We start from the raw sequence: 14,656 nt of genomic DNA on the forward strand, positions 1-14,656 counted from the left end.
CTATGGCTTCCCCTCCAAACCCTTCCCCACCCTCGTGGCTCTCCTTTGGATGCTTTTTTTACATTGTGATGCCCAAAACTGCACACAGTACTCAAGGTGAGTACTGACCCAGGTGAGTGGCTTTTCTATCCTAAAATGCTTACTCTACATTAGATTATGAAGAATTACACACCCTGACAAACCAGACATGGAGAGACATGCAAATGGGGAGGGTGCAAATAGATTTTCCAAGCAAAGGTTTGTCTGCAAATAACCAAAGTAAAAGCCATGCTTGGAGGAAGAGGAAAGCATTCCCACCCAGATGGGAAGCCATGGAAAATGACCAATGACACGTTTCCCACAGTTCCAGGATCATCTCCAAGCATTACAGAAATCCCAGCCAGCAGCAGCAGCCAGCTGGGCACACAGGTATGTTCAGAGCAGCTCCTGGTGTACAAACCAGGCTACAGCTAAGAGCACTTCAACAACTGAATCAGTACAAGCACCCTGGAAGCTGTTGTACTTTATGCCGAGACCTATGACTCTGAGGCACCACATCAACTTGATTTTTAAAACAATGGCATAGTTCCCCTGAAAAGAAGCTATTTGCTCCTGCAAATAGCCTGCTTTTACCAGAAAGAACTAAAAAGAATTACAGAAAAAGAAACTTCTACCTATGGCTGGATCTTCTAAGCAGTACTGTAAAACATAGTTCATGTTTGAGCTCCAAGTGTATAAACAAACATTTGATCAGAGGAACAGGCTTGGTGCTGTGGTATTTGGGCTGTGTTCTCTGGTTCAGTAAATGCACACACTTTGCCAACTAAAACAGCAGAGTTGTAAATTACCTTTGTAGGGACTTGTTTTTCCTCTCTGTTGCCAATGAATCCCATGTCAGGTCACTCTCTGCACATTCTGTGTTGAAATGCAGCAGCCTTTGCTCCACCCATCTGACCTCAACTAGTGCTGAAACCATTTTGGGGCTATAGATGACACAAACTGCACTTGAGCAGATGACCAGACATGCTCAGCCATGAGCCCATGGAAGGAAAGGAGAGAGTATTATATATTTGTACAATGAGATTTTGCAATGTGGCACCCACTGCAGGAGTGGTTAGATACAGCTCCACACCAAAGCACGAGGACACCCTGCTTTCGACACCACAACTAACCAACACTGAAATGGCAATTCTAGGAACAGACAGGACAAACTGTGCTTTGTCAGACATGATCTGCTGTGTGACCACAGAGGAATAAACCAGCATGGATACTCAATCTGTCTTCCAGCAGCAGGAGGAGGTCTCATTTCACTGGGCCCCATTAACTGTGAGATAGTAACTTGTCTGTGCAGGCCATAATTTGGGAATCACTGCTCAAGGCAGATATTCCCCTTCACATTTATAATTTCCACTTTGTATGTCTGTTGGCATTATTCACTTATGCAGCAGAGTGACAGACTTAAAGCAGTGCTCTTGCTATTGCAGATGTAATTTAAAAACCTGACAGCTACTAATCATTTATTATTTTTGAAGATTCAAAGTCAGATGAAGCAAGTCTCATGCCACACTTAAAGACTATGCCAGCATAACACTGATTTTAATCAGTTGTTATATTCCTGGCACTTGCATTGCTGACAAAGGCCCCAGAAATGTCAGAAGAGACACATTCCATTTCCTTTCTATTAGCCACAGTTAACAGTCCAAGCAGACTTCTTGAGTCTCCCTATTATTTTTGAGCTCTAATTGTATCAATGATTCCCAATTAAAGGCTTACTCAGTTACTGACAGATCACCCAGAATAGTTTGTTTTGGGAGCAACCTAAGGTGTTTAACTGTTCTAAGAACAGGAAAGCAGTGAAACATCAAAGATCCTTAAAAATGAACTCAAAGAGAAACACATTTTTATAAGAAGTTTATTTTCCTGTTGTGTAGCCATTATACAAAGTAAGCAGCCAGAGCTGCCATTTTGTCCTTGGGTTTCTTTGGGTTGAGCCTTCCTCCAGGTCTCCGGCCTTTGCCCCTTCCCCGCCCTTGCCTCTTGCCCTGTCCCCCACGGTGCATGGGGTGCCTCATGGCCGCGTGTTTCAGCTCCACCAGGTCCTGAAACACGGGGTCACAGAACACACAGCCTGAGTGCTGGGTCTCATCACCAGGCAGGGGAGATTTGGCTTTGTTAAAATCCACGTCCACGAGCGCCGCCTCACACAAGTCGCACGTCTCGGGCGACACCCGCACCTTGTGGGCGTTCTCGAAGAAGTGCACGACCACGTTGCATTTGTTGCAGGCCATCTTCCACTTGGGGCCCGAGGTCGAGTCCAGCACCAGAACCCCGTTCTCACACTCCACACACTGCCCAATTCCAAGCATGCTAAGGGAATGCTGGCACGTGGGGTGGGTGCACTCATTACAGCCCATTCCTGGGGAAGAAGAGTGAAACCACACCACCCTTTATCTCACTACTCACACTACCCAGTTTGAAGGAAGTGAGACACAGAAGCCAGAGACACTTGAGTATACTGTAGATTTTCTAAATCACTGAAGAATGGAACTGCTCCCAAAATGGCAACTTGCCTCTTCACAGTTTCAGAATAATCCCCTGCTGAAAAATTTTCCTATAATGGTTTTCAGAACTGCCATATACTGCCACTGTACAGTACAGGCAGTTTAGACAGATTAGTGATGAAAACTCATTACATTTTCAATTAAATGTATGGCTCCTGCCTAACTGTTATTTTATACTTGAACTACTCACTGTTAGTCCAAGATATTTTTAATTAAAAGATGGTAATAAAAAGATGCTGAAAAGCTTCAGTGCACTACTTTAATTCTCAGTCCCACAGTCACTAAACTAACTGCAAAGTCTACCTCTTCTTATATCCTTCAACAGCTTTTAACACATCATTTATCTCTATCAGAACATTCCCAAGACCTGGTCTTTGTTTATACTCCTATCCAAGACTACCCAAATTTGCAAGGCATCAGTATCTTGGTGTCTTTCACTGCATGCTGAGTGTTGTGAAGGTCACCTACAGCGCATGCAGGTAAATTATTTTCTTACTTCTTCTATGAAAAAAACCCCTTCAAAAATTTGTTAACTAATACATTTTGGTCAGTAAGTTTAACATAAATTTTAGGTATCTAGAACCTAAAGGGAACAGCACCTTATACTAAGCAACACTGATTTTAAAACTCCTAAAAAGTATATTGTATTGACTGTACCTAATCTATTTCAAGTAAGGATGATACCTGCATGTTTGCACAACTCCTACCTTTTTTCATGTCCCTGAAGGGAGGATGGTTGTAACAGTATGGACATAGTGGATAGCTCTTTCCTCTGGATCCAGATGACCACAGCACCAGCTCAAAGTCATCCAGGGGACAACGTAACTCCTTGTAGAGTTTAATGGTACCATTCTGGGGGAGGCTGTAGGTGTCATCACAGTGAGAGCAGTGCAGGCGACTTGGCTTGGCCTGGAAACAGAACACAAATCTCCTGAGCAACTGCAGGGTGAACAGAGCTTAAAACTTGTGGTAAACCCAGCTGGAGCTGCTCTCTGGTTTGTTCCCCAAGGCAAAACCATATCAGCCTTTTTGTTTTAGAAAGGAACTCGTGATGACCACATTTAAACTGAAGTTAAATAATAGAAAAGAAGTTTATACTCAATGCCCCCCAGCAAGTGAAATTCCAGTTCCAAGTGTGAGGTAAACTGACCTGAATGTACTTCATGAATCGATGGCATTTACCACAGCGGGAAAGGGGTTTGCCTGTGGCAGCCAAGGGTGAAAACGACACTTCCATCAGTTCATCCATTCCTGCAAAAGGAATAATCACACTTAGATTAGAATTCTAGTTCTTAAGAGGAAACTTTGCACAAAATCACCTCTAGGCCTGTGAAGAAGTGAGAATGAAAATATTTTACTCACAATGTTCCTCCTTGTCTACAAAGACAAATATAAAGCATTTTGCACTGAGCATGCACAAACATACTGGTTCAGCTAATCTCAAGTTTTCAAAAAATCACCACTGCACAGGCACAAAATAAACTTGAAGCAGAGTTCTGGAGACATGATTCAGTCCCTTTGGAGAGCAAATTAATTTGACCGGAAACTTCCAGTCCTGTCACAACTTTTCAGAAAGTCTAAACCTCTGAAAGGAGCCTAATATATAAGTATTTTCTATGCAACAACTAAGTACTTGTAGGGAACTTCACATGTAGAAAGTTTTACCTGCAATAGAATCCACAAAATAGTGAAATTTCCTTTTGAAAATGTCAAGGGTGTGCTCCAAGACCTGATGATAATTTGCTTTACCCAGAGCTATTAAGTTGAGTTGCTTCTCTACAGCACTGCGGATTGTAGGAAGAACCAGTTCTGCATCTAACAGGAAACCAGAGACAGCAGCAATAAAAGGTCAAAAATGGAGGTAGGAAACCATTCATACATAAACTGACATCAAAATAAGCATTATTTGAGACAGAAATGTTACTTAGACATTGACATCAGCCTTTGATATAGTAAAGAGAAAGGAAGGGAAGAGGAGGGAAAGGGAAGAGCATTTAACTGACCTATTTTGTAATAACCATGAACCAGAACAATGCCAAGGTTTGTAGGCTTTAGTCTCCGACCACTCTCCACTGTGACATAGTTTCGCTGGCAAATGTTGTTAATGTGGACTGGAATGCTGGCATCAGTTCCTGCCACACAAAGGAAAACAATATATCCACCCTGAACAAAAAAGAATTTTCAACAAATGACTTCTTTCTGGCTTCTCTGGTTTAATGTCAGATTACAGGGCTCCTAAGACTACTTAAATTCAGATACCTTCTTACTGTTACCCAACTTCCAGTGCAAAACTTCTCCCTGTCTAGTAACTCTGATGTTCCTTTGCAATCCTGGTAAGTCTGAAACATACGGTTTAACCGTAATCCTTTCATCTCTTCCAAGGAATTACTATTGGGAAGACACCTATTCTCACAGTTATTTACTCTGGAAAAACACAGTAGACTAAGAGCCTGTGTTTGCTCTGACAGGGCAAATTCATGAAAATCCATTAAAAGAAACAAGTCAGACTGATAAAGGAAAGTAGAATTGTGGTAGATTATATAATAAGATACAGAAGGATTACTGAAGAGAGCAAAGCTAAAGCAAGCTGTGAAGACAAGAAATCATTCCTAAGAATGAGGAGGTGCTTCCTTCCACACATCAGCTCTTTCTGACAGAGAAATGACAGGGATGTGTTATGAAAGGATACTGCTTTGGCCAGAAATGTTTGGCCAGAAACCAGAAACTGTTCAAAATAAGGATAAGAAAGGGAAAGGAACGTGGGGGAAGAAACAATCTACCATCTGCTGAGGGGAGCTATGGGCATGGTGGTTTCAAGGGAAAGGGATGATCACTGTACATATCCAAATGAACACTGAGAGCTCATCACTGACACAGACAGTGCAGAGGAGTGACTCAGACTCTGCACTCTTGGTGGATGTACTGCAGAACAACGGAAATTATGCAAGCTCCTACCAATGCCATGCTTTTCCATCAGAGTGATCAGTTCTGCTTCTGTCAGGTAATCAGGAGGGCTGGTTTGCTTTTCCAGCAACTTTATTTCACCAATTGGAAAAAGATCTCCTTTCTCACAGTGGGGAAGGCTCTCTTCTAACGGGATGCTGTGCCATGGCATAATTTCTGTGAACCCTGTAAGTAAAGAAACAAACAACTTGCCAGTTTACCATAAAAGTCTCAGTAGTGCTGCTGCATTGTTTTTACAGAGGCCCAAGAAAAAACTTCTGCCTTTGTGTAATTTATCCCCTAAAAGGCATTTACTGTGTGTAAAAAGACTGGTCTTCACACTGGCAAATGTGGCATTAAATCTTTGAGACTACTACATGAAAAATAACACTTTTTTATCATAACTGAAGTATGAAAATTAGGATAAAATTTGGTCTCTGGTTTTGAGAGCTCAAAAAAGTCTTCACAATTGCAATTGTCCCCAGAGCTTCACTTTTATATCTATTCAGTGTATTAATGAGGAAAAAAAATATTCTGCAGCTAATACTTTCTTCTGATTTGTCTTACCTGGTGAAGTTACCACCTTTCCAACACAGGTAAATCTTTCAGGGCCAATACTGAAGGAGATGGTGGTTTGTAGGTACTTGCAGTCAGCACTGACAGTGGCAATGAAGTGCCGAGTGATGTACTCGTACAGTCGCCACCCGTCTCCACCTGGGGAGAAACAACACCTCAGCCACCAAATACAATCAAACTTCACTACTTGGGAGCTACTATTCTGGGACAAATTTCTCCTAGAAATGTAGGTATTAAGTTGTTTTCTTCTTCTTGGCAGTACTATAGTCCCAAGGATCAATTGCTTGGAGCAGCTCTGAACTTCACTGCCACCAGAAGTTTCAGTGAGGATCAAGTTTGCTCTCTCTTCACTTCTTGCCATTCAAATAATTTTACTTTTTGTTGCAACTCAGTGATTTTGAAACTGGCACCTTACATCTCAAGGGACTGAATTCCTCACACAGTGTCCCAGTACTACTGAATTTGCCTGTACCTAATTCTGCTTCTGTTGCAGCTCTCATTGGGGTGATGGGAGGATGGTCTCCTGCATCATGGCCTTTCCTTGGACGATTGATGCCTTCTGATAGCAATACTTTTACCTGGGTGAAGGAAGAAATGGATTACTCACATCAAATCCATAACAATACAAGATAAATAAAAGAAACTAGAGATATTTAAAGTTTCTGAAGGCCTACAGGTCATAGTACACCAAGCAAGATCTAGTCTGAAACAGACTAGAGAATGATAGTACAGCTTTTGCTTCATGTACTCACAGTTTCTGCCCAGTAAGGGTTATTGGCTTGTTGTCTCAAACATCCTTTCAGGTCAAAGTTTTCTGGATAATGGGTAGTTTCTGTTCGAGGGTAGCTGATATAGCCCTGAGTGTACAGACGTTCTGCTATTTGCATGGCATGTTGGGGACCCATTCCTGAGAGGGACAGGAGAAAACAAAAATCATATCCACATCCCTGTGATTATGGTTTGCTGCACCTGGATGTACACCTTACCCAAGTATTTAAATAAATTATGATTTGTCCTTTCCACACGATTGACCTTGATCTTGTCAAACATTTCACTTTTGACAAACAGCTTTTTAAAATTGACTCTTTGCCCAAAATGATGCATTATTTGTTTTGTTTGAGAAGCCAAAATACTTGCTTTAAAACGGTGTGAAAATCTGAACTTTTGTACCTACCTAAAGCAGCACTGGCCACTCGAAGCATTTCTACTGTATTCAGAGCCAGTGGTCTCTGCTTCACCTTCTCTTTTTTACTTACAGATTCCACCTAGAAAAGAGCATTTTCACAGTAAAACTTCTGACATTTGGTAAATGCATAATTTTAATAATGTCTATAAATATGTATCATATCTACCATTGTCTATTCTTATAATATCTGCTTTGTTCTCTTAAAACAGTAACCACCAGTATATTTTTACTTCAGAAAATATGACTGGAGATAATTTTATCTAGTTCTAAAATTAAAGTCTGAAAGTCCCTTTGTGCCAGGACTAGATCAGGTCTGTAACTAACTGGGAACACAGCAAGGCAGCTTATTGCTGTCCTTACTCCCACTTACCTCAGCAGCTCCTACTTTCAGTGCTACAAGGATTTAGTGCTCATTCCAAGCAACAGTCCTAACTATAAGAATGTAGATTTTTAAAAGCTTCAAGCAGTCTTTGAACCTTGATGTCTAAAGCACTTAAATCCAAACACAGTGTCAAACAAGTATTGAACAGAGCAGAGTATAAGTTAATTGGCTATAAAGACTGTACCATACACATAATTAAATATTTAACTGCAGGAATATTGCCCTACACATAATTAAATTCCAATTTATTCAATGTCTCATGGGAAATAAGAGGTCTGCTTGGAGACATCTGAACAGTATTTCCTAGCAGGTTTAGTAATGAAGAGTTCCTATCATGAGTGATGAGCATTCCCAAAGTCAATACTAAGAAGAGGCTTCTGCTGAGATGACCACACCAGCACAGTACAATCTACAATAAAAAAATCTCTTGCCTTTTACTCTCATTTACATAAAGCTGAACGAAATAAAAACCAAAACATAGATATTCTACACTCTTTAAAAAAACAACCAATAGCCTCAATAAACAGCAAATGAAATATTAAATTGTATTTCCTTTCAATGAAATATGGATCTACTGGCACTTGGTAAATATTCTTACCTTTGCTTCTTTTGCCATCTTTGTTATGTTCAGGAACATTTGAGCAACCTCACGATCAAACACCCTCACTCTATCCCAATCCAAAGTGAGAGAACTTTCTTTTTCAGGGTTCACCTATTGGACAAAAAAAAAAATATAATTCCCATCAACTTTACTCCTACAAGTGTGACAATGCATATTGCCAACAAGAGTCCAGCAAGCAAATCCGAGGACACAGAGGATTTGTTAGGAGAAGTTTAGGACAAACCCACCCCAGGACACCAGTGCTCAAACATGTAATTTTACTCTTTTTTGGGGGGGCTTTTGTGAAGGATGGAGCACTTGGAGTTCTGGGGTCTGGGGAATGACCAGAGCTATTCCTGACTGAACTGAAATACTGTTCTTGTTTAGTGCTGGGAACAGTAAAGACTGAAATAGGCAGAAATTCAAAGTTTACCATTTTGATTTCAATCTTTTGTATTAAACTATAACTAGGTCATGTTTTCAGCCCCATGTACAAAAATTAGTATGAAGTGACCAACATGAGAGAGCACAAACCCCTCTGTAAACAGCACCAAGTGTTTCCTAGCATGACACACAAGACACATAACAACAGATGACAGCAGATGCTAGATTTCACCTTTTTTTTTACTTTTAAAATACAAAAATGGCAACTTTTTACCACGAATCCCTCATTTGCTTAAAAATCCTTGTGATCACAAACCATAAAACCCTGTTGGTTTGCTCCCAGAGCCTGGACAGCAGCGAGGCTGTAAAACCACTCCAAGCTGCCAAAGTACTCTGAGGACTCAATTGCCAATTAACACAATGAGCATTTTATTTGCTTTAAAATTCCAATACTCAGCAATGCCAATGTTTGTTGGCAGGCTAATTAATTCCTGGATTCAAATTAACAACAGTCAGTCCAAGGACCCCAGGGAACAAAAGAGCACCATTTTAAGTAGTTTTTTTGGCAGAATCTAAGCTTAGATGATTAGCACTGAAGAACTCTTATAAGCAGCAGACAATAAGCGCTCTAATGCAAAACTGACATCCTGGAATCTGTTCTTGAGAGTGGTGACACACATGTGAACAGAATGAGAACACATGAGTAAACTATAGGCATTGTGAATTCTTGTCAGCAGCTAAGAAATTATGAATGAACAAAATACAAATGCATTTCTTTTGTAAAATAAGTACTGTAAAACTTACTTTAGCTTGCAACACCCAGTAAGTCTCAGGCTTAAATGACTGGATTTTGTCATGCCTCTCAACACAGAATCCAAGTGTTGGGGTCTGACATGGCCCAAAGGAGATAAGGGAGCTGTCTAAATTCCCATATTTTCCCTGAAAATACTTAGTCTGGAACCTAAGAGAAAGGCAAGGGGGAAAAAAACAAATGAGAAATGTACACATTAATATTCTCATTCCCATGAAAAGCAGAAGTTTTTGTCATCATACATGCACAAAATATGAGTAATCTATAAAATCATTCAGGCATTAGGAAAAGAGCATTCTGAGAAATTATAGCTAATTAAGGCATAATAATTTTGCCTCACAAGGAGCTGGGAGGGCACACAGCCAGGACAGCTGATCCCAGCTGAATAACCAAAGGAATATTCCAGATCATATGACATCATGGTCAGCATATAAAGCTAGGGGAATAAGGAGGAAGGGGGAGAACACTTGAGGTGATGGTATTTGTTTTCCCAAGTAAACATAATGTGTGATGGAGCCCAGCTTTCCTGGGGATGGCTGAACAACTCCCTGCCCCTGAGAAGTGGTGAATTAATTCCTCATTTTGCTTTGCTTGTGCAGCTTTTGTTTACCTATTAAACTGTCTTTCTCTCAAGCCATGACTTTTCCTACTTCTACCCATCCAGAACTCTCCTCCACCCCAGTGAGTGGCTGTGTGGGGCTGGGCTGGGGTTAAAACACGAGGGCACAGAGCCACTCCTGAACCTTTCCAAAACCTGCAGGCTGTCTGCAGGCTGTGCTGTCACCTTGTGAAGGCACAGCCAATCCTCAGGTCCAGCTCCTGGCGGGCATCCACGGACAGGGCCTCGTTGCGGTTGGGCTCTCCCAGGTGATTCATGGCGTTGCAGATGTCGGTGTCGGTGATGGAACTGAACTTAGCTCTGTAAATCGTCCGCTCCGTGCCACGAGGCTTGTTCATGACAGGAAGAACAGCATCAAGAACCTAAGGAAAATCAGAAGCATACTTAAAGAGGATTTGAAAGATAAAGGCTTTCTCTCTAAAGATAAAAAAAAAACACTCTCCACAAAATATTTGTTTCTGTGTCACTACTTTTTTAAGTCAGCAAGATGTCATGCCAATGCATTAGCTGATATGCCAGAGCAGTGTTTGTCCATCCACTCAAAAGCATATGAAGAATTAACAAAACTGAAGGGTTTATTTACTATACAGCAACTGCTGGGAGCAAATCAGTATTTTTGGCTAAGGGCAAAGACATTTACCAGTGCAGATGCAGCACCTTTTGGTGAATATGTACCAGTGTCTATCTGGGTTTATTCTACTCATTGCTAAGGCACAAGTAATGATACAGGGGTATGTAAAGAACTTACAACAATCACTTCATAAAATGTGTTTCTTTACTCTAAAGAAAAGCTCCAAACAAATGCTCTTCATGTAGACTTCTGGGAATAGGATGTTAAAAAAAATCTTAGCAAAATTTTTGTTCTATGCTTTACGTGCAGAGGCCAAATTTCTGCAGTATGCCTACACTTGCAAGCAGCTTCTGTGCTCTAAGGCATCTAACTGCTTAATAAACAAAAGATAACAGAGATGAAGTTTTATAAGGACATAAAAATAACTACTCCAGCTGTGGAATAAGACCAGTTCTTGAAGCACTGGAATGCTCTAACATTTAAGAGGCCTTATTGTTCTTCTGAGATGAGCAACACCTCTGAAATTTATTTATACTCTTTAACCGATATCTTACAGAGTTCAAAGCGTGTGAGTTTTTCCACCAAGGCCCTCTATGCCTTTAAAACTTTATTCAACTTTAGTTTGAATTATACTGCATACTCATAAAATAATGCATTAATAGTCTTGTCAGACATATATTATGGTATTGTGAGTCTTAAAAAATGGAAACCTTACTTCAAAACAGATGTTTTCTCCTTCCTTATCACAATCCAACCACAAGACAATACAATCACAGCCTCTTCCCTCCACCTGTGAGAAAAATTAGCACAGTTCTTCAGCAGCTCAAAAAAACACCTCCCCCCTCCCTACCTATATATTTCTTTTTCTGGTTTCAGCAGGTGTGTGAAGTGTGAGCAGTAACCAACACAGACTTATTTTAAAGAAGGCATTTATAAGCTGTGCCTTGCACTGGCTGTTAAAGCTAAGCTTGCATCCAATGCTCCATTTCTGAGAAGCAGGATATGAACTGTCAAAAAACTCTAAAGGCAATGGGAAAAGTAAATTTAACAAAGATTTCCGACAGTGTAAGAACAAGCAAAAAAAAAATTATTTCTACTATGTTAATAAAATAGATCTAACTGTGACAAAGAGCTACTCCCTGGAGGAATTCCTATTTAGGAACATAGAAAATGATAACTCTAAATACTACTCCTAAGAAAGAATACCTGTAAAAACTTCACCATGGTCAGTTTGGGATTAGCTTCTTTCTTTTCTGTGGGAGCTTTGCTAAAAAGTTCTGCTGGATCCACTTTGTCCCAGCTGTTATATTTTCCTAAAAAGCAAAAGTATATTAGGTGGAGCTCTGAAGAAATATTTATAAAACAAACAGCTTTACTTTGCAAAACACTTGGCTTTCAAAATTTATATGGAAAATTTTCTACACTAACACATCTTGCTTTACTGTATACCAAGGAACCTCTTAGCTGTTTCTGAAGGACCTGGCAGCTCTACAAGCCATATTAGTTAAAGCATCTGATGAGCAGGCAAATACCTATGAAATCCAAAGTCATGACGTGACCACACACCGATGTCATCTTGAAGTGGGCACTCTGTCCTATGAAGGACCCGGTGTACTCGTGCACAGAGCAGGCACCGTTGAGTCCCTTTCGGGAGGACATGTTCCCTGTGAAAACAGGATCACAAATATTAATGAGGTAAAAAAAAACCCAGCTAGTGAAACAAATTGTTTTGTGTGAAATTACATCCCCCTTTCCTTAGATCTTAAGCTACTCATTGATCAAACTTTTATTTCATTAAGTATCAATTCAGGGCTTTCTTAAAGTATATTTCATCTTCAAATTAAACTATCCATTATCTCCACCAGCCTTTCCCTCCCACCATGATACCTTATAAAAATACAGCTACTTTTCTAGATCACACACAATCAATTTCTTTTATTTTCCAGATTTACAAAACTTTAACTTCAAAAATCTCAGAACACCAACTTGCTACTTGGTCGGCACTTTCCAGACACCGTATCCTCTAAGGCACTCTAGAGCTACACAAAATATTGAAACTAGATTCCTTTATTCTTGGATTAAACAGGGATCCATACAAATCTGAACGTGATGGGACATCCCATTCTGTTATGAACCTGTCCGAAGCCACCGTTCCTAGGAGGCTCCGGCTCCAAGACAACCAAGCCGCTGCCCAGGGCGTTTCTCACCCTCACAGCACTGACAGCAACCCCGGCAGCTCGCACACATCCCCGTGCCCCGGCCGTGCCGGGAGAGCTCCCGGTGCCGCCGGCTCAGCACCGGGCACGGGCACCCGCCCGCCTCCCCTACCTCTGGAGAGGATCTTGGCGATGGACTGCGCCAGGGACGGCTTCTCCGCCACCATGAGCACGGTCCTCATCTTCGGCCGCTGCGGCGCGGAGCCGCGGGGGCGGCCCGGCGGAGCTGGGGCTCGGCGGCTCCCGCGCCTGAGGGGACGGAGCGCGGCTCAGCCCGCCCGCTCCGGGGCACGGCGGCACCCGCAGCCCCGGGCCGAGGGGCACGGCCGCAGCCGCTTCCACCCGAGCGCCGAGCACACAGCGCCAACGCCGAGGAGCCGCCGCCCGCCCCGCTCCGCCGGCTCGGCCGCGCTCCGCGCCTCAGCGGGCGGCCATGGCCGCGTCACTGCCGGGTCACGGCGCCGGAAGGCGCGGGCGGCTCCGCAGGGCTGCGGCGGCGCGGGCGGGCGCGGGACACACAGACATACACACCATACACACACACAGAGGCACATGTGCGGACACACGGACACACACACCGAAGCACATGTGCGGACACAGGACACACACACACACAGGCACATGTGCGGACACAGGACACACACACAGGCACATGTGCGGACACACGGACACACACACAGACATATATGTACACACACACATGGACACACACATTTGCACACATATACCCACACACACATATAGACACTCATACAGGTACACGTATACACGGACACACACACATATTTTTATATATATTTATTTATTTATATTTATGTATATATATATATATATATATATATATATATATATATATATATACACACACAGGCACTCACACTCAGACCCTTCCCGGGGCTGGCGCCCGCGCGCTCCAGCGCCCCCTGGCGGCGCAGGGCGGCGCGACCCCCCGTGCTCCCGGCGACGGGGCCGGGCTGGGCCCGGGGCTGGGCACGGCCGCAGCTCGGGTCACTCGCGGTGCCCGGCACAAGGACATGGGCACAACGCACGGTCACCCCTTCCTTCGGAAGCCCGTGTGCAAAGCTGTGCCGCGGGAAGCGCTGGTACAGTGCCGTACGGTGCACAGATGCCCCTCTCCTTCAGCCACACACGTGCACAGAACACGAATCCCCAAACCCCTCTAAGAGAACACGCACACAAATTGTATCTGCTCTGTTCCAGTGACACGGACCGCTGTGCCCGTGCCCAGTCTGTCACTCAGGTTCCAGTTTCCGTAGACCTGACACACTACAAAGAGTGTCGGACATCGACAGCATCTCCTTAAATGCAATAAATCCACCTTAGGAGTCTTAAGAGCACCTGGTTCCCTTGCACCCCAATGAGATAATGGAAACAATATTGAATGATTCTTGAAAAAGTGCATTTTTTACACATTAAATTTTAGTTAAATGTTGATGTCTCACTTAGGCAGAAATACAAAGAGAAAAGACGTGGGAAGAGAAGGTTCAGGCCAGGTAGAAGCACACACTTCCCTCATCCCACCTTTGCCCAGAGAGAAGGCAAGGGCTGCCCCAGGGGATTTTGCCCCTGGGAGCTGCAGCTCCTTTCCTCAAGTCGTGGAGGGACTCTTTGCCCTGTCTGTTGCTTCCCGGGGATGCTGGGCCCTGTTAAGGAGATTTGGTCAGTGGGCTGAAGATGTTTCCAACCTGTCCTGTAGCTTTCAATTCTTCCACACATCCTGAAATCTGTCAAGGGGACAGCTAAAGAGGGAAGCCCCAAGCTGATGGATTTTATACGCACTTTGTGGAAGAGCTCAGCTCTCTATTT

At 42.8% G+C, this 14,656-nt stretch overlaps 1 protein-coding gene across 1 annotated transcript; it reads right to left on the reverse strand.

Annotated features, from left to right (window-relative positions):
• Positions 1-1,873: 1,873 nt before the first annotated feature.
• Positions 1,874-13,276, reverse strand: TOP3B (DNA topoisomerase III beta). The gene is made up of 17 exons (XM_054645627.2): positions 12,942-13,276; positions 12,146-12,277; positions 11,820-11,926; positions 11,329-11,403; positions 10,208-10,404; positions 9,417-9,573; positions 8,226-8,339; positions 7,234-7,324; positions 6,812-6,966; positions 6,532-6,637; positions 6,051-6,197; positions 5,496-5,669; positions 4,544-4,672; positions 4,206-4,355; positions 3,691-3,791; positions 3,248-3,449; positions 1,874-2,395 (listed from the first exon to the last, which is right to left on the reverse strand). Exons 1-17 carry the CDS (start codon positions 13,009-13,011, stop codon positions 1,914-1,916), a joined length of 2,589 nt encoding a protein of 862 aa, XP_054501602.1. The 5' UTR covers positions 13,012-13,276; the 3' UTR covers positions 1,874-1,913.
• Positions 13,277-14,656: the final 1,380 nt, after the last annotated feature.

Source organism: Agelaius phoeniceus, chromosome 18, assembly GCF_051311805.1.
Source record: "Agelaius phoeniceus isolate bAgePho1 chromosome 18, bAgePho1.hap1, whole genome shotgun sequence".
NCBI classification, from domain to species: Eukaryota; Metazoa; Chordata; class Aves; order Passeriformes; family Icteridae; genus Agelaius; species Agelaius phoeniceus.